The sequence below is a fragment of the Mustela erminea genome, chromosome 5 (assembly GCF_009829155.1).
Source record: "Mustela erminea isolate mMusErm1 chromosome 5, mMusErm1.Pri, whole genome shotgun sequence".
Classification (NCBI taxonomy): domain Eukaryota; kingdom Metazoa; phylum Chordata; class Mammalia; order Carnivora; family Mustelidae; genus Mustela; species Mustela erminea.
This window is the reverse complement of record NC_045618.1, coordinates 104305902-104329030: the sequence shown is the minus strand read 5'-3', so window position 1 is coordinate 104329030 and position 23129 is coordinate 104305902. Positions and strand designations below refer to the sequence as shown.

General features: G+C 43.5%; 1 protein-coding gene across 2 annotated transcripts in view; it reads right to left on the bottom strand.

The window, feature by feature from the left end:
• PELI2 (pellino E3 ubiquitin protein ligase family member 2) overlaps positions 1-23129 on the bottom strand; it is a 183859-nt gene that overhangs the window by 132071 nt on the left and 28659 nt on the right. For both annotated transcript variants that reach the window (XM_032344303.1, XM_032344301.1), the window contains exon 2: positions 890-1019. In XM_032344303.1, coding sequence (XP_032200194.1) covers positions 890-1019 — 130 coding nt within the window. The remainder of the gene's footprint in view (positions 1-889; positions 1020-23129) is intronic.

The following is a 23129-nucleotide window of genomic DNA, read 5'->3' as shown; positions in this document are numbered from 1 at the left end:
CTATGGATTTTCAGTAAAAATGGGAATCAAGTCTTATTTGTTCCAGATGGTTCAAACCCATTATGATAAACATGTACAGCCAATGCACCACATGAAATATTTCAGGGGGATATAATTTTTATAGAAAAGGAAACTATGTTACAAGTTAAATGATTTACTTAATTAGAAAATGTTCCTATCTAAGTTAGATGGAACATATCAACCAGAATGGAAACTCAGGTTTCTCCCTGTTTCCATAATAGAAAATAAAGTAGTCTTAAAAATTAACATTTTATATGTTTCAAACCTATGAGAGGAGATATAGTACATTTCTTACACAACTTAGCTGTCTGCTTCCAGTCTTTCTAGTAATCACCCAAATTCAATTCCATGTAGATGCAGATTATGTGAAAACTACTACTCAATAAATAGAAGGAAAATAACAAATCTTAATGAGGTTTTACTAAGACTTACTGCAAAAAACTCTTTAGGATACAGAACATCACTTACCCTTCAACTACAACTATTCTAAATTGACATATGTTGATCCCACTATATCCCAAGCAGTGAGCGGTCCACCATGGCAGCGGGTGGGGTGGGAGGCCATTTGCTGACTACCACTCAGGGGCCATGTGGCCATATCTGGAGACCTGTTTGGTTGTCCCAACAGCAGTGGCAATTGGGGGTGGGGATCTAGTGGGTCAAAGCCAGGGATGTGGCTCACATACAAAGCACAGGACAGCCCTTCCCAACAAAAAACTTTCTGGCCTCAATGACTGAGAAACTGTCCCACCAAAAGAAAAAAGAAAAGCAAATGGGACAAAACAAAACAAAAAAACTCAGCCAAGACAAGGCGCAACCATGAGTCACCACCCACCAAGACCTTCCCAATACTGCAGGAGCCACCTACCTTGGACGCCTGCGGCGTGGATATCACGTGGACCGTGCTGGGTTTGACTCCATTTGCTTTTGGCCGCTTATAGAGAGCAAATCTGCTTTTCCTCCGGCCTCGGTCTCCATTAGGTAAAGCACCATTGTACCTATAAACAAAAACCAAAGTTCATTTATTTGTAGATTTTTTAAAAGTTTTAAGACAAAAAGATGGAATAAGAGAAAAGACAGGGATGGTCACAAAGAAAAAAAAAAAAGAAAGAAAAGAAAAAAAAAGAAAAAGAAAAAAATCGCCCACTAAACACCCCACAGAAGGAACGGGCTGCAAAGGAGACTTCAGCTGTAATGAAATTCAAATCACTTCTAGAAACTTAATTTAAGAGTGATGTACAAAGTAATTATAGGTTTCCTATCCTATAAAGTGAGACTCTTCAAATCTTTTTGGAAAGAGACAGTATAAATAAGCAAATGAGAATTCTGCAGAGGCTGTATTAGAGCCGGCTCAATTTAGCAAGTGTTGTTCTAATGGACCCCAGAGAAACACTCAAGAAATATTTTTAAATGAACTAGTTAGAAAATAGCATACTAATTAAACCTCATCTCTCACTCCCAAATCATGTTAATGTCTTTAGGATCTTTATGTGTAAGAAAACCAAATTTAGTTACTTGCAGTCTTAAAAGTTCTAAACTCTCCACATTCACTCTCATTTCTATTTGAACTTTTAAACTGTCAGGTGAGCAAAAACACCTTGTGAAAATTAAACATAAAATAGGACTTCACAAGAAGGCTGTCCATAAAGAGGCCCAGAAGTGTGTCTGGGGGGTAGGAAGGAATCTTAGTCCAAACTGTCCAACAACTTAAAAAGTCATCTGAAAAACAACATCTTTATGCAGATTCTCCACATTAATACCTTAAGCTAATATCCATATTTAAAAGAAATGCAGGGGGCATCTGAGTGGCTCAGTGGGTTGAGCCTCTGCCTAGGCTCAGGTCATGATCTCAGGGTCCTGGGACTGAGTTGAGCTCTCTGCTCAGAAAGGAGCCTGCTTCCCCCCATCTCTCTCTGTCTGCCTCTCTGCCTACTTGTGATCTCTGTCAAATAAATAAAATCTTTTAAAAATAAATAAAAAATAAAAGAAATGCAGGACTACACTTCATATTTCTTTTTCCAATTCTATTTCTGACTATGGCTTTAATGGGTCCCTGTATGTGTATGCTCTGACCAGTGTCTCCAGTCGCCCAGCTGACAGGACTGTTCTCCACCCCCTTATCTAGAGAAGTTCAACTTGGAAGTCTTGCCTTTGCCTCCAGTTGAGCCATGCCCAGGACAAGGTGGCCAGGAGGGCAGAGGGGGCCCTCAATAAAAGTGGAAACAAAGAATTTGTTTTATAATTCGGTAGCTACAGTTTGACCATGGATTTAAATTATCACTTGAAGTGATTCCTGCTGTGTTTTTAATCTGTTTCCATTTCCATCACAAAGGAACATCAGCTACAGAAAAGTGTCTCTAGAATACAGAGATGATTTATTGGGAGTCTCATCTTTGTGAGGCAAGATCAAAACATGCACGATTTTCTTACACAGATTTGTGATTGCTACTATAATGAATCTATCTGTGAGTAAACCACCAATGTAAACCCACTCTGTTTTATTGTATTTCCAGATCACTTAAATCAAGATGAACATTCTGTATTAAGAGAAACATATGTAAATGAATTAAAGTTAGGACTCCCAACAGTTTAGAGGAATGGTGTTCCCCACTGAGGCCCAGAGGCAAAAGGGACAAGATCTGGAAGCATTTCCTGTGCCTCTCCGGTCTCCCCAGCTCCCTGACCCATCTTCCAACTACACGCTGCTGGCTGAGATCTAACACGGTAAGAGGGTATCGGATGCTTTTAGGGATCCCTCACGTCTGCACACCCTCTCAGGAACCCATCTCTTAATGGCCTCAGGTGTGTGAGGCACCATGGCTGAGAGAAGTGGCCCAGTCAGCACACTCCCCACCGCACTGTAGCTGAATGGCTGGGGGTGGACATATGGCACTCACTGGCCAAGGACATGCTCATTGTGGAAAACTCAAAATTGGGACAGAAAGAAAGCCAGCCAGGGTCTGTGGATGGCCAGAGCTGTACAATGTAAGTGCACCAACCACGGGGATGTCCCGACCGGTCACGTGACGCAGTAGCAGCGAAGTGAGGAACGAAGCAGACAAACAGAGAGCAGTGACCAGAGACAAAGAGGATCTTCAGGGCTTGTGTTGGCCCCGTTGTTCGCCGACCCTTGTTCATGACATCTTTCGTTTCGGCTAGCTCAAGTTGGCTTCTGCTACCTACAACCCCCAAGTCCTCTCTACTATAAAGGGGGTGAGGGGCACAAAAACTAGGATGACCTTAACTTCTACAGAAGCATTTAAAAAGACCTGAGCATAGAAGCAGATGCTGTGCGTTAAGCCAACACTGTGCCAGTCTACAGACAGATTACCTACTCACTCAATACAGATAAATGATGACAGGGGAACAATCGTACCAGAAATAATTAAGGTGATGGTGGAAAAACCAATGTTATGATGAGACGAGTTTCTAATTAGGTGAAGCTACATGGCCGTTCAGTATGAAAAATGCCAAGTCCTAGAGCTACAGTGATGAATATCGGCTTCGGTCTTCAGATCTCTCCACCTAAGAGCAGAGAAAGGTATAAGAACAAGTGTGATAAGACCTGCAACAAGATGGGACTAGTGCACAAAGCATGTGGGAAGAGGCATCAGGGAGAGCTTCGTGGAAGAGGCAGTGTGTGAATGGTCTCCAAACAGGAACTGGACTAAATGGGAATGCAGGGCAACAGTACGTACAAAGGCAAGGAGTGTGGGTAATTCAGTACTGTGTGAGCATCAAGGCCCATGGAAGAGCGGTGGAGGGTAAGGTGACAATGAGAGCCTGGTGCGCCATGAGGGCGTGGCTCTTTGGAAGAATGGGGAGCGGTAAGATGTAAGCAAAGGACTAACACGACTGGACACAAGGTAATGGCTGGGGCAGCAGGGTGCCGGACGACTGGCAGCCTGGAGTCAAGATGGTCAGACGGGGACGGCCAGCCGAACCACAGGCAAGTGTAGTGGGTTGAATGGTGTCCCCCAAATAGATGGATCCATGTCCCGGATCCTTTGGGAAAAGGGTCTTTGCAGATGTAGTTAAAACCAAGGAGATGAAATCATCCTAGGTTACTGGAGGGCCCTAAATCCAGTACAAGCATCTTTGTAAGAGACACACAGGACCGTGTGAACAGAGATGCAGAAACTACAAACAGACAATCGTGAACCAAGGAATGCCTGGAGCCTCCAGAAGCAGTTAGAGACAAGGAAGGACCCCGCCCCTCAGAGCCCCCCGAGACAGCATGACCTTGGCAGCACTGTGGTTCCAGGCTGGAGGCCTCCAGAACCGTGAGAATCCATTCTGTGGTCTTGAACCACCATGCCGATGGTAACTGGTCCCAGTAGTTAACAGCCTAGACCAAAGCAGCGAGGAAAGGACTGTGAAGATCAGCTGAAAAGTTCCTAAGTGTTGTCTTCAGTGCGAGGTAAGCATCAGAACCTCCGGGGAAGCTTTATCAAACATGCGCGCCGAAGTCTCTAGAGCTTCACGTGTGGAGTCCGGCGCAGGGCTGCAGGCGTGTATCTGTCAGCCGCACAGGGAGACACACCTGCAGCCACGGGGGAGCGCCGTAAGACAAGTATCAGTAGCACCTGGGGACCTGTTCGGCTGCACAGGGTGGAGGGGCAGAGGGGTAATGGCATACAGGCTTCTGGCCTCAGTAGGGTGGGGGGTGGGGTGGGGAATGGCCTTATTAGGAAGCAGAACAGGAATTCCAGGGATATCCAGGGAAAGCCCTTGGGAGGCGAGAGGACTTAGAGACCTGGAGGACTCTTCCACCCAAGTGTGGCAGCTGCAATCACGAAAAAGTGCAGAATGAAGAAGTCAAGGACCAGAAGGCAAGGGCAGACTCTAGAAAATGCAACCATTTTAAGAAATAACCCCTTCGAGTCACAGGCAGAAGACCCAGGAACAGGAGAAAGTCATCACTGAAGACGAGGGAATTAACAGTGTTTACGCAGTTAAAAGGCCAGTTCATAGAACCAAAATGTCTTACCATGATCTGGAAAAGACCAGGGTCACTGGGGACCCATCCATCTCCAGAGTGAACAAGGAAACACAAGCCAGCCCCTGACCCTGCGTGTCCCTCTGAGCCTCCCCTCCCATTCCCTATTCCCCGCACGGCCGAGAACCGCCGCAGAGCGCCCCTCTCCCACAGTCCTGCTTCTGAGACTCCCGGACTACCACTACCACGATCACCTGATCTTTGCCCCAAACCAGAAAGTACATTTGGCCACGGGTCCTGCCATCACCTGTCCAGCCTCCAGCCCACCCTGATTCCCATTGGCTCTCAGATCAGTGTGGCAGATCAGAGAGGACCACAGGTGCCCAGGACTTCTCCCAGGTGGGGGTGGGGGGGGGGGAGTCTAACTCCTACAGCTGGGCTGGCCTTAGGGCCTCGCTTACCAACAGGATGGGGAGGGAAGTGACGTGCTGAGATGTTCTGAGCCAAGTCTGAAAGAGCCTCGCAGTTTCTGCCTGGGTCTTTCGTGAGCCTTTAAGAGCCATGGGAGAGACCTGGGACCACCACCATGCTGGGGGGCCTACATCTAGGTACTCCGGTCGGCAGGCTCAGCTGAGCTCAGCTTTCTGAGCACCCAGTTAAGGCACCAGCCATATGAATGAAGCAGTCTTGAACCTTCCTGACTAGCCTATCTCCCAGCTAACTATGACCAAGTGATGGTGATACCATGCGGGGCAGAAAAACAGCCCCGCTGAGCATGGCCTGAATTCCTGACCCACACAATGGTTCTGTAAAGAAGAATGGTCGCTGTCTCATGCCACTAAGTTGGGGATAGGTGATCACACAGGAAAAGTGATCTATCAAGCATGGTCACCTCTTCCTGACCGTGATCACAGGCTCTTCCACTCCCACCTCCTGCCTCCCCATCCAGCCCAGCTTCCCCCAGGGACTGTCTGGTCCAACCACAGCACCCAACACCGCACCCAAGCATAGTGGGCACCCAGGCATGGAGACCCACCCAGGGAAGCTGACCAGAGAGAAGGACCATCATTTATACAGTGGAGGAGAGCCCAGAGAGGTGATTTTCCCGACAAAGGCAAAAAGTCAGCATTCCAAGGAAGAACCCAAGAATGTCCCCCACCCTGGCAAGATCTTCGGCCAGTAAGTTTGTAGAAATAATATTTCCAAGTGTTGCTGCCACCTGTTTTAGCTGAACAGAGGTATTTGGGTTCAAACCCACACGTTGCTTTTCAAGCTTCCCATTAAGATAAAACAAAACAAAAAACAAACAACAACCCAAAAAATCCACGTATTTAGTAAGTGTGAAATGAAAATTTAACTCTTCCTATATGCAGGGCAAATAGTGGGTATTAATAGTAAAGGTATTTGGATGCTGTGAATGACAACAAAAAATCTGTGCAAGAAACCTCACAAATCAAGGGCTTTTTCTCGTTTCAACTGTGGAGTTCATGTATGTTTTTACCATCATTCTCTGTGCATTACCACGGGACAAGGAAAGCCAGGAGGGAGGCATTACTACTCTCCATGGACAGGCATTGGGCTCAAATGGTTGAAATACACACACAGACACACACGGCTAGGAAAGGGCAGACAGAACCCTAATGTACACCTGCTTCTGTCTGACTCCAAATGTCATGCTTTCCAGTAGACGCTGACAATTTCTGAAGTTAAGGCATTTCCTGGCATATAACACCAAGATACCTTCTCAAGGAGATGCCTGCCACCTAAACATGCACTTAACAGAAAGAATTTTCTACAGGAAACAGCAAGAGAGGTGTGCCAGGGGCTCCCCATCCCACTTGGGAGGCAACACATTTGATCCTGCAGCTTGAACTTGCAGCTGCATCCACATGGACATGGGAAAGAGGACGTGGAATACAGCATCCCAGACCAGGTTCAGAGGCAGCCCAGCTTCCCGCCGCAGTCTGAACATCCTGTCCTCCCTCCAAAGCAGCATTTCTGTCCCTGGTGCAGACAAATCACAAACAACTCCTGAAACCAAAGCAAACTGTATGCAGCAGATGACCAGGTCAGGGACATGACAAACAAGACGTACAGACAGGGCACAGAGGCTGATGAACTCCTGCCATGTGGCACCTGCCCGGACACAGCACACAGCAGCTCACCCGGAGAGTGAACATGCTAGCGCAAGTGCAAGAACGTGCACGTGAGCCCGTAAGTGCCGGACACCAGCCTGACGTTGTTACAGCCCCGACTCAGTGCTCACTGTCAGAATGCAACTGGCCTGGCCTTGCCCAAATGAGCATTCTATCCAAAGCCTGGGATCCAACAGTGTCCATTCCTCTGTGTCTCACGCCACTGCTGCATGGTGTAGGGTTCTGTAAACTGACATGCACTGCTGGCCAAAGAACTAATTATGACAGGAATTGAACAGTCTCTCCCCTCTGGTGATTACCTGCTGCAGCTTTTTAAAACATCATGATGTTCATTCAGAAAATCGTCCTGGGCTCGGCCTGAAAATGAGAATTCTCCACGTCCCATTTCTGGTTGGAAATGGTCCTTGCTTCAAGTAGCTACTCAAGGTCCAATCAATATAAAAACAATACATTCACTCAAGAATGCCCCCCCATGAGGTGTCCGGGGTGGGGGTGGGGGGTCAAGCCCCAAGGCCAGGGGCTAAGGATACTCACAAGAGCCCTTCTTGCCTCCTGAGTGACGGCAGCCAAGGTAACAAAATGATTAAAAAAAAAAAAAATACTGATAAACACCAATGAAAGGGAGTTAGAACATAATGGGAAAAAACAAACCAGAACATTAGGTTCTGAATCAGGACCCAGAATGTGGGATCGGAGTCATGGAACCCTAGGAGCTATCTGCTCTACCAGATCCAAGCAACCTCAAGGGCTTAATCTTCCCTTTGTAACTTACACCATTTTGATTGGATGCTTTTCGATAAGTTTCCTTCCAATTTGCATAAGCCCCTTCCCCTCTACAGGGCACCTTAAAAAAAAAAAACTGAGGTGGGGCTCAGTAACACAGTTACCACGTTAGTGGTTCAGGGACTGGGAGACAGGAGTTCTAGCTCCCACTCCTTCCTACCCAGGGCTGGGAGCTTACCGAAGATGGGCCTATTTCTTCAGCTACAGAGAAAGCAACACAAAATTACAAATTCTATTTCAGAGACTCCCAAGCCTCTTTGGAGCATTCCAAGTACGGATGGACACAGAAGGCGTCTCACTGGCTAAAACCGTGGTCCTGGCTCAGGAAGGTGAAGGTCCTGGCAGTTCCAGAAACTACTGGCTTTTACAGACGTGAACCCCTTCCAAAAGCCTCCCCGATCTTTAGGGCATTTAGGTTTGCAGGTTGCCTTTTTATTATCTTGAGGTTTTGGTTTTTTTGTTTTTGTTTTTGTTTTTTTTTAGCATCCCCAAACCAAAACATTTACCAAGGTGAAATATTACAAAGTCTTTTATATCAGGAACATAGTACTGTCCCCACAACTGGAGATCTTGGGCTGTTCCTCTGGGCTTTGTTCACCGGCACACTCCCCTCCAGCCCCTCTGCAGGCAGACCTTAGCCAGGGAGCCCTCCGAGGTCTCCCTCCCATTCCAGAGGGGACTTGGCTCAAGTTCCTGGACTCCTCATTAGTGCACTCTCCCTCCCTCTCAAGGAGGAAAGCGGAAAGTTCTAGGTTTGCATTCTGCTGTGGTGTGCAGAGAGAGGGGCTCTGGAGAGGTAAAGACCCAGCCTCACTGGTGCCACACCCACACTGACTGCTGGACCATCTGACCTTCTTTTTCACATTTACTCAGTTCCTACAGAGAGGGTCACCCCTCCCTAGGTGCTTCGTCCTCCAACCACGCCGATCAAAAGGAAACCAACGAACCCTGCAAAGCAAATCTAGTCTACCTTAAAAACAAAGACAGTTTATGAAAAGATCATTCTCATCTAATACTCAGTCATTGGCGGGAATCAAGACTTTCTCCTCCTTTTTTTATTTCAAATTGGTACCATCACTTAAATCACACAGGATTTTTTTTTACTTTTTATTTTTTACTTAACTTTTTTTTTTACTTTTTCTACCTTTTACTTTGATTGAATCTTTGATTTTTAAGCATTGCTAGAGGGCCAACAGCAGAGCATTTTTCACTGAATACTTAAAGATATGCAAAGAATCAAGAATAGAGGAAGCTATTTATGTTAGCCTCAAAACATCTAAAACTATTTCTTTTACTCTGCCATTGGCTCCAACAGTCCAAGACATCTCCAACTAAACGTGTATTAATCTCGATGCTTTATGGCAGAGAATCTCTTGCTTACATTAGGTGAAAATTAAAGTATTACTCTTTAGTAACCTGGTTCCTAAAAGAGAAAAAGATCACAAAGAAAAAACTAAAGTGTGGCAAAAAATAAATAAATAAAAAAATAAGATTTGATATAGTTCAAGATTTGTACAGTTCAAAAACCACATCAGGATTTATCTCATTCTTGCATTAAGTACAGATCAAATCCCCAATGTTCCTTCTTCATCATTGTGACATTTGCTCATTTTAGCCTCTCACCACATATGTTAAAAGGATCAGGTGTATGAACGGTATGTGGTAGGCTAGGCCACTGGTCCCAGTTCTTAATTCCTCCCTGAAGACATCCCCTGAGCTATAACTTTCTAACTCCGGTGAAAGTCCTTGTCCTGGACTTTGGGTTGGGCTAAAGGGAGGTTCACAAATGTGATGCAAACAGGGGTTGGAGGTGCACTTGGCAGTGGGGTACATCCTCTGGGCTCTCAGACGTGGTCACAGGGAGACGGTGTCCCAAGCAGTCTGCTAAGGAGAGACAATGCAGGGGGGATCAAACCAAATGCAGACAACACGAAGGAAAGCCACGGCATCACTGCCTAAGGCAAAGTCATCTTAACCAATCCACGGACTCATAAGAATAAATCATTGTTGTTTTAAAAGTCAGAGTTGTTACTCAGCATTACGGGACAAAAATGAAATGAAGCTTTGAATTTCAAAAGCAAATTAATGTAAGTAGCTTCCTCCATACCTAAAGACTTTAGGCCAGAAACACAGAAAACATACACACACATCCACACACACACACACGTTATGTATATATATACACACACAATTTTAATAAAGACTTCTATTCTGAAGGAAAAAGATTAGAATTCCAAATGTGTCTCTTTTAAATTAAGAAAAAACTGACATTAAAAATGTATACTTTTTAAAGAGGGTGACGAAATATCAAACTGTAGGTCTTTTTAATAAATTATGTCAGTTAAAAGCTGTGGTCCCTCAAATAAGTTATATGTGTATGTAAGGTCTTAGTCTCTAAAAATCAAATTTAGTAATCTGATCCTAATTTTTTATGTCTATTTGGCAAAGCACTGATCCTTTTAAATATTTATATACAACTTCTACCATAGTAAAAGGCCTCTAAAAAGCGAGTATTTCAAAGGTTGCCAAAAAAGGGAGCATTTAAAACTAACACTGGGCCCACCATCTAATGTATACTAAAGCTCTGAGCATTTCAGATCAAGAACTTGATATGCAAAGATTTTATTACTTGCCCAAAGAATTAAAGCCAAAAATTGAAACTAGCATTGGAATCCCTTCTGTCTCATTAAGTTATAACTATTCCTAACCACTAAAATAATTACTTCAAATATCTTTTCCTTTTTCAAAATTTCTCCTAAAAGACTCACACTAATGTAACCTTTACTAATGTTTACTTTAAACTTTTAGCACACGCACATGGAATTTAGAAATTCCTAGAAATATAGATGCGTCAGAGCAAGCAAGCCCAACTTTTAAAAAACTTGTTGGGCAATGCCCTAATGAATTAAGAGATATATAATTGATATTGCATGTAACAACTAAGTTCAAGATGGTTATAAAATACATTCACTTTAATCAATTACCCATGACAGAACAGGGAGAGGGAGGGAAGGGTTTCCACCAAATGTAAATACTGCATTTGGCTAGCTGCAAAGCTTAAAGCCAGTTGTGGCTTCACATCATGCATATGGAGGCTACATGGATTCACATCCTTTCATGTACCTTTTCTAAAGATTTTTTTATTTCCAGAAGACCTACATATAATAGTTGAAATACAAGATTAGAAAATATTAGAACAGATATGAAATCAAGTTTATTTCAAGAAATGGAAGCACCTCTAAAACCACATTTCATAACAGAAGTGGTAGGTGAAGGTCAACTACACAAGAGGGTTTCTTTCTGGGCATCTGTAGTAAATGGTTTTTGTGACAACCAACCTTCAGTGCTACAGAAGCCCATGATCTACAAGTGAGCTTCAGTTTGGCAATATTAACCCAGCAACTGCAAAAGGAAAAAGTCCTTCACATTCATCATGAATATGTTAATTTGTCAATGACCACAAACACAGTATTTTTCAAATGGATACTAGGAGTTGTCAACAGCCATGCATATCATCTGAATACAGGGAGTACCTTAACAAGAATTCAAAAATCAGACCATTATAGATTTCCTTCCCAAATCTTCCAATTTATAAATTCTTGACATTTAAGACTCTTAGGAAATTTCCAGCCATATTCAGAGAGGCACAGTTTGAGAGGTATGAATGACCTAAGATATATATACTGATTCATTGTATAGAGCTGTGTTATCCAATATAGTAGCCACTAGCCACATGCAGCTCTTTTTAAAAAATATTTATTTATTTTCAGGGCACCTGGGTGGCTCAGCTGGTTAAGCACCTGCCTTTAGCTCAGGTCATGATCCCAGAGTCCTGGGATCTAGCCCTGCATTGCACTCCCTGTTCAGCTGGGAACCTGCTTCTCCCTCCTCTGCTCCTCCTGCTTGTGCTCTATCAAATAAAAACCTTTTTTAGAGTTATTTTCTTATTTTAGAGAGACAACAAATGAGTGCTCAGGGGTGCAGTTGGGGGAGGGGCGGAGGGAGAAGGAGGGAATCTCAAGCAGACTCCCCACGGAGCACCAAGCCCAATGTAGGGCTTGATCTCAAGACCCTGAGATCAAGACCTAAGTCAAAACCAAGAGTCAGACACTTAACCAACTGGAATATCTTTTCTGTTCCACTGGTTTTTGGTTTTTGTTCTCAAGTAATACCTTGTGCCCCCACATACAGCTATTTAAATTTTAACTGAACTTAAATTAAAAATTCCATTTTTCCTGCCAGCCACATTTCAAGTGCCCAATAGTCACATGTGGCCAGTGGCTACCAAACAAGATGGCAGGGCTATCATCCCAGCAAGTTCAACTGGACTGGTGCTGGAACAGAGACAGAACAAGTCAGATCAAGAGGCATCTTCCAGGCACCTAGCCATTTGGTACTGGATCCTGAATCCTACTTTAAATTCTCCCTCAGGAGGTCCAGAATTTAATGTTTTTGGACACTGTTTCTAAGAGTTCCTCAGAATAATGCCAGCATCAAGAACACATTCATTCTCAAACTCCATCTTCCTTCTTGAAGAGGTTTTTCTAAGTGGGAATTTAAAAAAAAAAAAAATGTCCCACTGTCTTTGAGGGAAAGGAAAGATTCTGGCACTAAAAAATGTATTTTGCTTGAGGCCTAAGCATTTTCTCTAGGGACATACTTTGGAATGTGCGATGTAAGTTCTCGCAAAGTGTGATTCACTTATAAAAATTCACTTTATAAACAACTTCCAAATTCAGACTTATACAGATATTCAAAGGGCATCTGATAAGCTGCTTTCGCCCAGATTCATGTTTTTAAGAGCCCAGAAGGGTATTTCCTTCCCACAATTACTTAAAGCAAAACAATAAAAGTATCCGTATTAAAAACCAGGAATAAGGATGCTTATTATGACCATTTTTACTAAACATGGTTGGAAAAGTCCCTGCCTAATTAAAAACACTGAATTAGAAATAAGGGGTATTAACTATAGGAAAAGATACAGAACTATTATTCCTATAATAATTAAAACAAGGTATTACTTGAGAACAAAAACCAAAAACCAGTGGAACAGAAAAGATATTCCAGAAGTAGAACCTTGACTAGTAAATAGAAGGACCACTAGTCAATGGGAAAGAAATCCGATTATTCTATTGTGTAAGGAAACCAACTAACTAAAAGAAAAAAGAAAAGCATTTAGAGCTGCAGCTTAACTTGCACCACAAAATTCTGAAATACACATAAGATAAATGTGAACAACAGTCAAAACTAAAGAAAAAAAGCTGATCGCTGATTCAGGGATATGAAAAACAATGTTCTAAACACAGTGGTGGGCGCCTGGGTGGCTCAGTCAGTTAAGTGAGGGATACCTGGTTTTACTCAGGTCATGATCTAAGGGTCAGTGGGTTCAGAACAGACTCTGTCCCCCACCTCCCCTTGCTGCAATCTCTCACTCTCTTTTCCAACAAATTAATCCAAAAAACAAACAAACAAACAAACAAACAAAAAACAGTGAAAAGAATTACAAAGAAAAGGACTGGTACACTTAAATACGTAAAAATCTGAACTTCTACATATCAAAAGTTATAAGATTATTTATCCAAAGCTAGAAAAAATATTGGCAATAATATGACAGTAACTTAATAAGTAAATATTTTTAGAAGGAGAAAAAACTCACATCCCCATAAATATACAATGGAAAAATAGACAAAGAACATGAACAGAAATTTCAGGAAAATGAAAAATGGCTAGTGAACACTTTTTAAATATTCAATCTCATCAGTAACCAAAGAAATGCAAATTAAAGGTTATTATTTGCCAATAAAATTACCAAACTATTAAAGTGACCCCTTACTCTCACACACCTCTGGAGAGAATGTTAACTGGTATAATCTCTGTAAAATAACTTAGCAACATGTAGTAACACCCTTATAAAAGTACTTAGGTACTTTTATACCTAGTAATTCTATTTTGAGAGATTTATTCTCAGGACTTTACTTTGAAATGAGAGTTTTATGCACAAAGATGTTAATTATGTCATTATTCCTAATGGCAAAAACTGAAAATAGCCTAAACATTCAAAAATAATGGATTAAGTCAATCCTGTAATTCTACACAAAACTGTGTTTACCACAAATGTTTAATAGCAATGAAAAAGGATTATAAAAACCAGAATACAAAATGTACCTTTAACATTGTCAGAGTATTTAATATTCATAGGAAAAACTGAAATACACCAGTATATTAAGTAATTATGGCTAGACATAGAATTATGTAATTTTTAAAAAAATATTTTATTTATTTATTTGACAGAGAGATCACAAGTAGGCAGAGGCAGGCAGAGAGAGAGAGGGCGGGGGAAGCAGGCTCCCTGCTGAGCAGAGAGCCTGATGCGGGGCTCAATCCCAGGACCCTGAGACCATGACCTGAGCCAAGGGCAGAGGCTTTAAGCCACTGAGCCACCCAGGCGCCCCTATAATTATGTAATTTTATATTTTTCTGTGTCTCAGGCCTACGTTCAATATATTTTAAAAATCAGAATTATATACTTTAAAAAGCATATATTAAGTAAGGTAGACACCTTTTTATTTCTAATGGCACAGTACTGATCAATTTGGATGTGAAACAAGACATAGAAATTTAAAAATTTAAGAAATAAGTCAACTATGAGGACAGGAAGATTTACATTTATACTCAGTAGAAGGCCACAAGAAAGCTTTAACTATTAAATTTAAACTATTAAATTTAAACTATTAAATGGCTACATTCACAAATACCACTGGCACACAGATTATCTTTGGCACACAAGTAGAATTTGGCTTTTTCATAGTTGGGGAAGCTATTAGCACCCATCATTCTTATATTTCTTAGGAAATTAAGTTCTCTATGTCTACTGCGGATATTGTGACGTATGTGCTTAATTCTTTTATGCAGAATCTTCAAATTTTTACCTTACATAATTTATCATTAGAGTACGAAAATGGTCTCAAGGGCTTGCAGATACAGACCTTCATAGATTTTAAATCTGAACTCTCCTGGATTAACGAACTCCTAAAAGAATGCTCAGCACCACTTATCAGGCAACAACCCTTCCCTTCACTCACGTGTGACCACTTTCCTGCTACTTCCTCTGCAGATGAACAAGGAATTAGGCTTGATACTTACACCCTGACCAATAAGAAGCAAGAGCAGGAAATGCAGGGAACTCCCAGAATTAGAGCCTGGTTATTTATGAAACTTTGAGGGACGGGAGGATTTTTCATATTCCCAAACACACTACATCCAGACCCTGATCTTCCAGAATACTTAAAACAGCACTACTCAGGCCAAGAAGTCCAAAAGTTCATTTTCAAAGGAGTTTGCCAAATGAACCAAAGAATACGAAGCAGGCTTCTCTGATGTCGTCCCTCTCAGAGCTTTGCATCCACCAACCTGCCCCGTGAGTCTCCACGTGGAACACACAGCAAGCCAGAGTTCCCCAGTCTACTTGGACTGCCATCCCACTGTTAGGGTACACGTGTAACTATTTCCTGGAATGGTGCTCTCAAGTCTGGGAGCTGCCAAGGTAGGTGCTTGCGGTCACTACCCACACAGGGAACGGCTCAGAGAAAAGAAGAGGGGTTACAAGCCACTGCATGGCATACTGCTTTCCATTAACACCCATTTCCTACTTGACATCAATTAGAAATCTATTTCAATATAGGAAGCTTCACTTTATAGCCATTATTTTACTACTACGCCTGCTCTACGGAAGACTGAATGTTAAAATTGTAAGTGAATATGATTATAAATGTGGAGCGCCTGGGTGGCTCAATCAGTTAAGCCGCTGCCTTTGGCTCAGGTCATGATCGAGGGGTCTGGGAATCGAGCCCCGAATCGGGCTCCCTGCTGAGCGGGGAGCCTGCTTCTCCCTCTCCCTCGGTTGCTCCCCCGGCTTGTGCTCTCCAATAAAATCTTTTTTTAAAAAAAAAAACAAACTTTAAAATATTAAAAATATATATGGTTATAAATGCAAGGCTTCCTTAACTTACTTCCTTGGTATATTCGTGACAATTAATGATAAGCCACAGTAAAGGAAGAGCTAAAAATGAAAAACTGGGAGGTCAAAACCATAAACACAGCTCCCAAACCTTTCTCGGGATTGACCCAAAGACCTCTTTTGGCCTCTAAACAAGACCTGGGCAGGACAGGAAGCTCCAGGTTCCTGAGACCTATAGTAATCACAACACAGCTCAGCTACCCAGAAACCTCCCAGAAGGAGGCCGTCAAGGAAGCCCGGTCTTTGGTTTTTCCCATCCCTCCATATACTCCTCCTCCCTGCTTCCTTTTAGCAAAACAATCATAATCGATGCCGTATACACAACACTTCCATCGTGCCAGGTACAGTCCTGCATGCTCCACATGTATTAATGTAATCCTCGCCACAACCTGGTGACACAGGTACCCCCGTCTTAAAGACCACAGAAGAGGCACAGAGAGGTTAAGCAACTTCCCCAGAGTCTCACAGCCATTCGGTGGCAAGGCAAGAACCCCTGAGTTACCCTTGGAGCTGAGTGTGGTCATGTGACTATTTGGGACAATAAGACCCTAAATGATGTATCCAAGTTCCAGCTCCTCTTTACAGTTGAGACCACTTTCCTGACTGTTCTCTTCCCTAAGGGCTAGAACGCAGACGGGAAATAGGACAGCTTGTACTATGTGACACCAATTCTGAGTGCTAAAAGGAGCCTGGCTTCTTCCTGACCCTGTGCACTAGTCACCTAGGATGGCACGATGCTGGGCTATTTCAAGAGAGGAAACATCTATTAGAGTTCAGCTAGGTTATTTTAGGTAATATTTTGAAGTATCTTTAAGTATCATTTTTTTCTTAGCCCCAAACTTGCTCCATTTTAACTAAACTCTACTAGTAATTCATTTCTTAATAACTTGGTTCTCAGCTTTGATCCAGGTAAGAGCTGTAACTTGTGAAATGCTGACTTGACACTATCTTAAGTGCCTTATATGTATTGACTCAATTAATGTTAATAAACTTACAGGGGAGGGGAGCTTGTAAATACCGCCTTCAACAGAGGAGAAACTGAGGCACTGGCTGAGCCACCCACCCACCATCCCAGAGCTGAGAGGTGACAGAGCCATGGTGAAAATCCCAACACTCTGATTAGGTCCTTACTAAACAGGTGTGTTCCATCGGCTGAGGTCTGGTCAAGTTCCCACAACATGCTGAGGCAAGTGCGGTTCTCACGCCATTTACTACGCAGAGCGTGGTTCTAGAATGGGACTGTGGGGAGTGCTGAGGGAATGCTGAAGGTGGAGCCTCTGGGCCCGGTCGGTAGGAGGCAGATACAAACAAGGCTCACAAGAGTTCACTGGAGAGGAAACCATCGGGCAATGCATTGGGTAGGAAGTACAAATTCTCCAGTAGATGGAAGACAAGGGCAGGGTGGAACAGGAGGGACTTGACAGGCAAGAGCCCTGGGCCCTGAAGCCCCTGCACTTGCTCTCCGAGTTACCAAGAGGCCTCACATGGCACCACCAGAGCCACCGACTCCCATTCAAGTTCATTTCACCCATTCTCAGCTCCAGCTGTCAACACGACAAGGGTGCCTCCTGCCACCCTCGTTTTCTTAAGTTCTTAATGCTCAAAAAGTAATCTCACAGATTCTGCAAGGTCTGAAGCAACCTTGGGCACCGCCTGGCCCAGCCTCTCCCTGCTGGCGAGAGGCCAGCCCGCCCTGGAGACAGAAGGCCAGCCAGCCATCTGCTGCCGGCTGCACCAGCGGAGGCCAGGTCTCTGCGGAAAGTCTCCTGTCAGTTAAACCGCGCTTCTTTCCTGTGTCCACCCAGTGTCCGTATCAAGTTTCTCCAGCAAACACTTTTGAGACTTCCCCCTTACCTGCTTGATGGCCTTTTAGAGATTGAGAATTGTGGAAGTAAAAGGTCGTCAAGATAGTTTCCAAGTACAGTAAATACAGTAAATACCTCAAGATAGTTTCCAAGTACAGTAAATACAGTATAAGTGGGTATTTAAATATTCTTATTTATGTGAAATCTTACTCCCCCAAATTCATTAACAAACACTCTAACCCTCAGTATGGCGCCAAATAGAAAAGCTAACCTGAAAAAGTTGAAGTGACTACAGAAGGTATTTTTAAATGGTAAAACAAAACAAAACAAAACAACAACAAAAAAAACCCTGAAAAGAGTAATGGACAATGCGCTCCATGATAAGATTACACCAGATCCACTTACAAGGGCATTCATTAAACTTCAACTTCATTCTTAAACTCTGTTTAAGTGCATTTCTTTACTTTGGTTATATACGGGGAACTGTCACCTTCAAGATGGCATTTTGGCAGTGAATGCTGGATCCAAGAGTCAACCACCAGACACACTTGGCAGTTCCATAGTGCTTTTTGCCAGTGACATAATCCCCTATAACATTTCCTCCTCAGACTGGTTTGTTTTTGAGAAGATCAAAGCACTTTACCCTATTAATCCTCACCCCTGCCCTGAGAAGCAAGGTATCAAGAGATCTAATTACTAAAGTTTCCTCTTAATATTGGTAATATCCATACCTCACACTGCTAGAAAGGCCACTAGGCTTGTCCACAACATAGCTGGGGTCAGCACAGAAAGCTACAGGAAAGCAGGACCTGTTAAGTCTCCCACCACTACCATCAAAAAAGGAAGAAGGTAGGGGGGAAAGATGTGTGTTCTGCACATGAGAGGAAAAACATTAAGGGTCCTTTAAAAAGAACAAAATATTTGCATTATCCTCTGAAAGATACGTGAGCTCTTAAACCAAGGGAAATATAAAGTATATGGTATTTTAAATAGAGATCTTAACACTTCATTCAAAGATGCTGCAAAGGTATGAGAAATGATATAATCTGCAAATGAGCAGAACCAACAGGACTCTCGAAGGTGGGGTAAAAAAATTAATCTAGCAAAGGACAAAAAGATTTTTCACCATTGTGATATAGTTGAAAAAGTAAAAGGTGGGTTCCAATCTCCAAGGAAACTGGAATTACTGAAGCCGAATGGAGAAATACTTGGTGAGGAGCCGGATGCTTCCATTTCTCCCCTCACGGCATTGTCTTCATGGGCTCCCGTGCTCCTTAGGGCGGGCGTTATTTTACAAAGCATGATTCCATGTGTGATTACACTTGGAAAGTTGTAGAAATAAAAAAGGATAAAGAATGAACTGCAGTGTCCAGAATATCTAACCAGGATGAAGCAGAACTACGCATGAAGAGAAATTAAAATGGGAAAGAAGTACCTTATACACAAAGCCCTCGCTTATCAGTAATCATAGGTATGTGGTTTAAAGCTTACCTAATAGGTTCATGCATTTTTGGCATCTAACTTCACAACTCTTCTTTCAATTTGATTACTGCTCTGGTTTAAATGTTTATTTACCTTCGTGGCAGGATCCATGCATACTGAGGCTAACGGGGAGGGGGGATACTTAAGCCCTAGTATAAAGGATTTGGTGAAATATAATTCTACAGTTTCTGAGCATGAGGGCTTCTGATTCTAGAAACCACAGAAGGATGTGGTGTCGCTTATGAAACTCTTTCAGTCAGCAGGTGGGTTTGGGTCTAAACCTCCCTGAGAGGCACAGAGTGACCCAACATGCCTTGTCCCAGCACTCATAGACGGCTTCTCACTTCCCACAGTGTCTACTTTCATCCACCTTTCACCCAGACTCCTCAGCTCCATACCTGCAAAACCTCAGCAAGTCCACCTCTGGTGTCACACACTGTCTAGAAGCCAGGGTCCCAAACTGCAGAGAACTCCCTGCTACCAAGGAGTACACAGCCCAGCCCAGAGGACAGAGCAGCGGGCACATGACTGCAGTACTTGGACCAAGTCCCATAGAGAGGCATGAAAAGGGCAGGGAGGCAACCGGAAGAGTGGGGCAGGCTGGGGGAAGGGGAGGTAAGGTATCTAGGAAGGTTTGGGGTAGCCTGGGCACCTACATGTAGTCTTGGAGGGATGAACTTTGGGGTTCGGAGCAGACCGGGGTGGGAAAGGACAGTTCTCCCCGACAACCAGGGCAGGGTCTGTGAAGGCCGGAAGCTCCGGAGAAGGAGGGACATCTGAGCAGCCCCGAGCAGTCTCATGAGGCTGGAGGCTGTACTTGAGGGACTGGAGGCAGATGGGGCCCGCACCATGAAGGCCCCTTCACACCAAAGAACTTTTACCCTTCCTCCTCAAGGCAACACAAACTGCACACATTTTTACACAAATCCTAACAGGATCATGTAAACTGCTTGGCATTGCTAACAGATCCCTCCAGAAGCATCAGGATGTGGAAAGCACAGGCTGGGAGGGAGAAAAGGAAAGGAATCAGGAGGCAGCAGACCTGGCAGGGGCAGCAAAGAGGAACCCGACTAGAGGAAAAATTTGAAATTCAGTGACCCGTGAGATGCAGGAGGGAAGCATCTGGGCTGACTTCCAGGTCCCGGTTTGCATCATGGCTTGGGGTGCCAATTACAGAGAGGGAGTCCAGGGAAAGGCGGCAGATTTAAGGGGAAGAGATGCACCAATCTGGGCAAGGCATTCATATTGTGACCGAAAGGTATGAGGTAATCTGTACTTCCCATCGAATGCTATTACAGCATTAAACCCCAACCTGTCTCTTCCCAGGCTATTTACACATAAAACATTCAGTCTTGTACCTAATCTGATTCCAAGACAACCTGTCACACTAATAACGCCACGGTCAAAATACTCCAGTGGTAAGGACCAAAAGATACTCTAGTTCTCCTTTTCAACACACACCCCAACCACACACTGAAATACCCACTCCTCCTCCACATTGCTGGCTTCTCCCTAACTTTCTAGAAGCTGGGTCAGAGTATTCCAACGCAAGGCAGACAGACAGAAGGGTGTTGTTTTAACCCAGATGGAGATCAAACGGGTAGTTTTTCCCCAGATTCCGTGTCAGACAGAAAGTTCACATAAAACCAGAGCCCATAAAGAGAAAAACACTGAACAGAATGAAAGCAATATTCTCTCCAGACGCCATCCTGCAAACTTGGTGCTGGTGAAGGAATGCAGAACATCTAGCAGGAGACAGCAGCGACCTATCCCACCAGGACGATGGCATGTCCTCTCCTCCCTCCGCTCCATATACATAATCACTTGTCACCGATAAGCCCAGACACAGTAAGATGCTCCCGCTGAAAAAGGAGCTTGGCACTTTCTTAAAAAGAAGTTAAAGATCTACTTCTTATATCCAGTAACTCCGCTCCTAAATATCTACCTAAGGGAAATGAAATCCTAGGTCTGTGTAAAGACTTGTAAGGGAAGGTCCATAACCACATTATTTACAGTAGCCAAAACTCAGAAACAATCCAAGGGTCCGCCCATCTGCTGATGAATGGATAAGATGAGGTACCTCCATCCAATGGAAGGTCACTTCATCATGAAGAGGAACGAAGTTCTGACATGTACCACGACAGGGGGGAAGCTCCAAAACATCTAGAAAATGAAACCGGCTGTGTCTACAAGAGACTCCATGCTCTATGAGCCTATTGATAGGTATTTCTAGGAATGGCAAAATTACAGAGACAGAAAGCAGACTGGTGGCTGCCTGGAGCTAGGGGTGGGAGCAGAATTCACTACACTGGCATGAGGGAACACTACAGGGGGACGGAAATGTTCCGCAACTGGACTGTGGTGATGAATCTGTAAGTGAATATATCAACCTGCAGCACCGCTGAGCCATATGCTGAAAAAGGTAAATGGAATGGCACAGAAATTCTAGCTCAAGCTGTAAAAAAGACACTACTCATCAACAGAAAAATGAAGACTTTAATCCTAGAATGTTCTATAAAACAAGTGAACTATTTCTCCACATGTCAACACCAGAATTGTGTAAGTACTGTGTTCGAAGGCTACCATCAGCTCCAGAAGTCCCCCTTTGTAGGACATCACCTTCCGACAGCACTGAACCACCCATGCCACAGGCTCCCCTGGCCTTCCCTACACTGTTCGTTCTCTAGCTCCTTCTCATCCTTCGAGTTTCGCCCTAAATGCCAACATCTTGTCCACCATCCCAGCATCTCACCCATGATCCCAGTACAGCACCAACTCATCACATGGTAACTGCACTTGCCCAGCTCTCTCTACTGAACCTGGTTTCTCTAACAGAGATTCACACACCTATTCTTAGGGGTCCAAATCAAGCAGTGGGCTTTCTATTTTCTTTTCCAGCATCCCAGTTTGTCCGGCATTTAGAATCAAGATGGAGCAAACTATTAACACTTTAATTGTCTGGCATTAACAAGAAACCAACAGAGGCAGACCTACTATGCAGATGAGGCATCTGGGTCAGCAGAAGGCCAAACGAAATCCAGAACAAAGGCTTCTGCAGTTCCAAGAGCAAACTGCTGGTGGGAAGTCTGAGTCATGTCATGGCAGCAGAGGCAGGCCAAACTCAAAAGCCTTGGCCCTTATGAGTCAATGCGGTATTTTGGATCGCAAATGGTGCTTTTGTTTTAGCAAAACAATATCATCTGTCACGTTAAATTAATACAGTTAATTTGGATTTCAGGGACTCTAGTTTTATAGTGCATCACAAATTGGCAATAGAAGATAGAAGTACAAAGGGTGTATTCCTAGGGACACAGTTGTACATACCTAAGTAACATTGTAACAGTAATGTAAGTCAACACAGGGCATGCCAGATAATTTTTTTTTCCCTTTTGTAACACTAGCATGCATTAGTCAGAAAAGCAGCACTAGCATATTTATACTTTCACAGCAGAGTCCTTATCTTTTCTCTCTATGGCCCACATGCATGGCATAGGAGAAACCCTCAAAAGACAGGATTGAATAAATGACAGTTTGTATGACTCCAAAACAGCAAAAAAGTGAATTGCTACTATTTTCTAATGCCCTGAACTACTCTATTTTAATGCTTCAAACAATGGGAAGGCATCCTTTTCTGCAAGGTAGAGAAACTCACCAAGCAGAACCTGGGGTGGGGGGGTAAGGATGGGAAAAGGGACGGCAGGGATTCTGAGAAAGGGGTGGATTTCAGGCTTTCTGTGAACTGTTTCAGCGTTAACCCAAGGCAAAGAGAATGTTTGTCAAACGTTTCCTTGGAATCCAGGATTTCACCAAACACCCATCTTTTGGTCTCTTTCTGTCCCTTCCAAGCTGGGTGCTATGGCTTCATTCCTCTTGCTTAATGGAAGCACTAGCAAAGGGGAAATTTGGTGATCAAGAAGTCTTAGGAT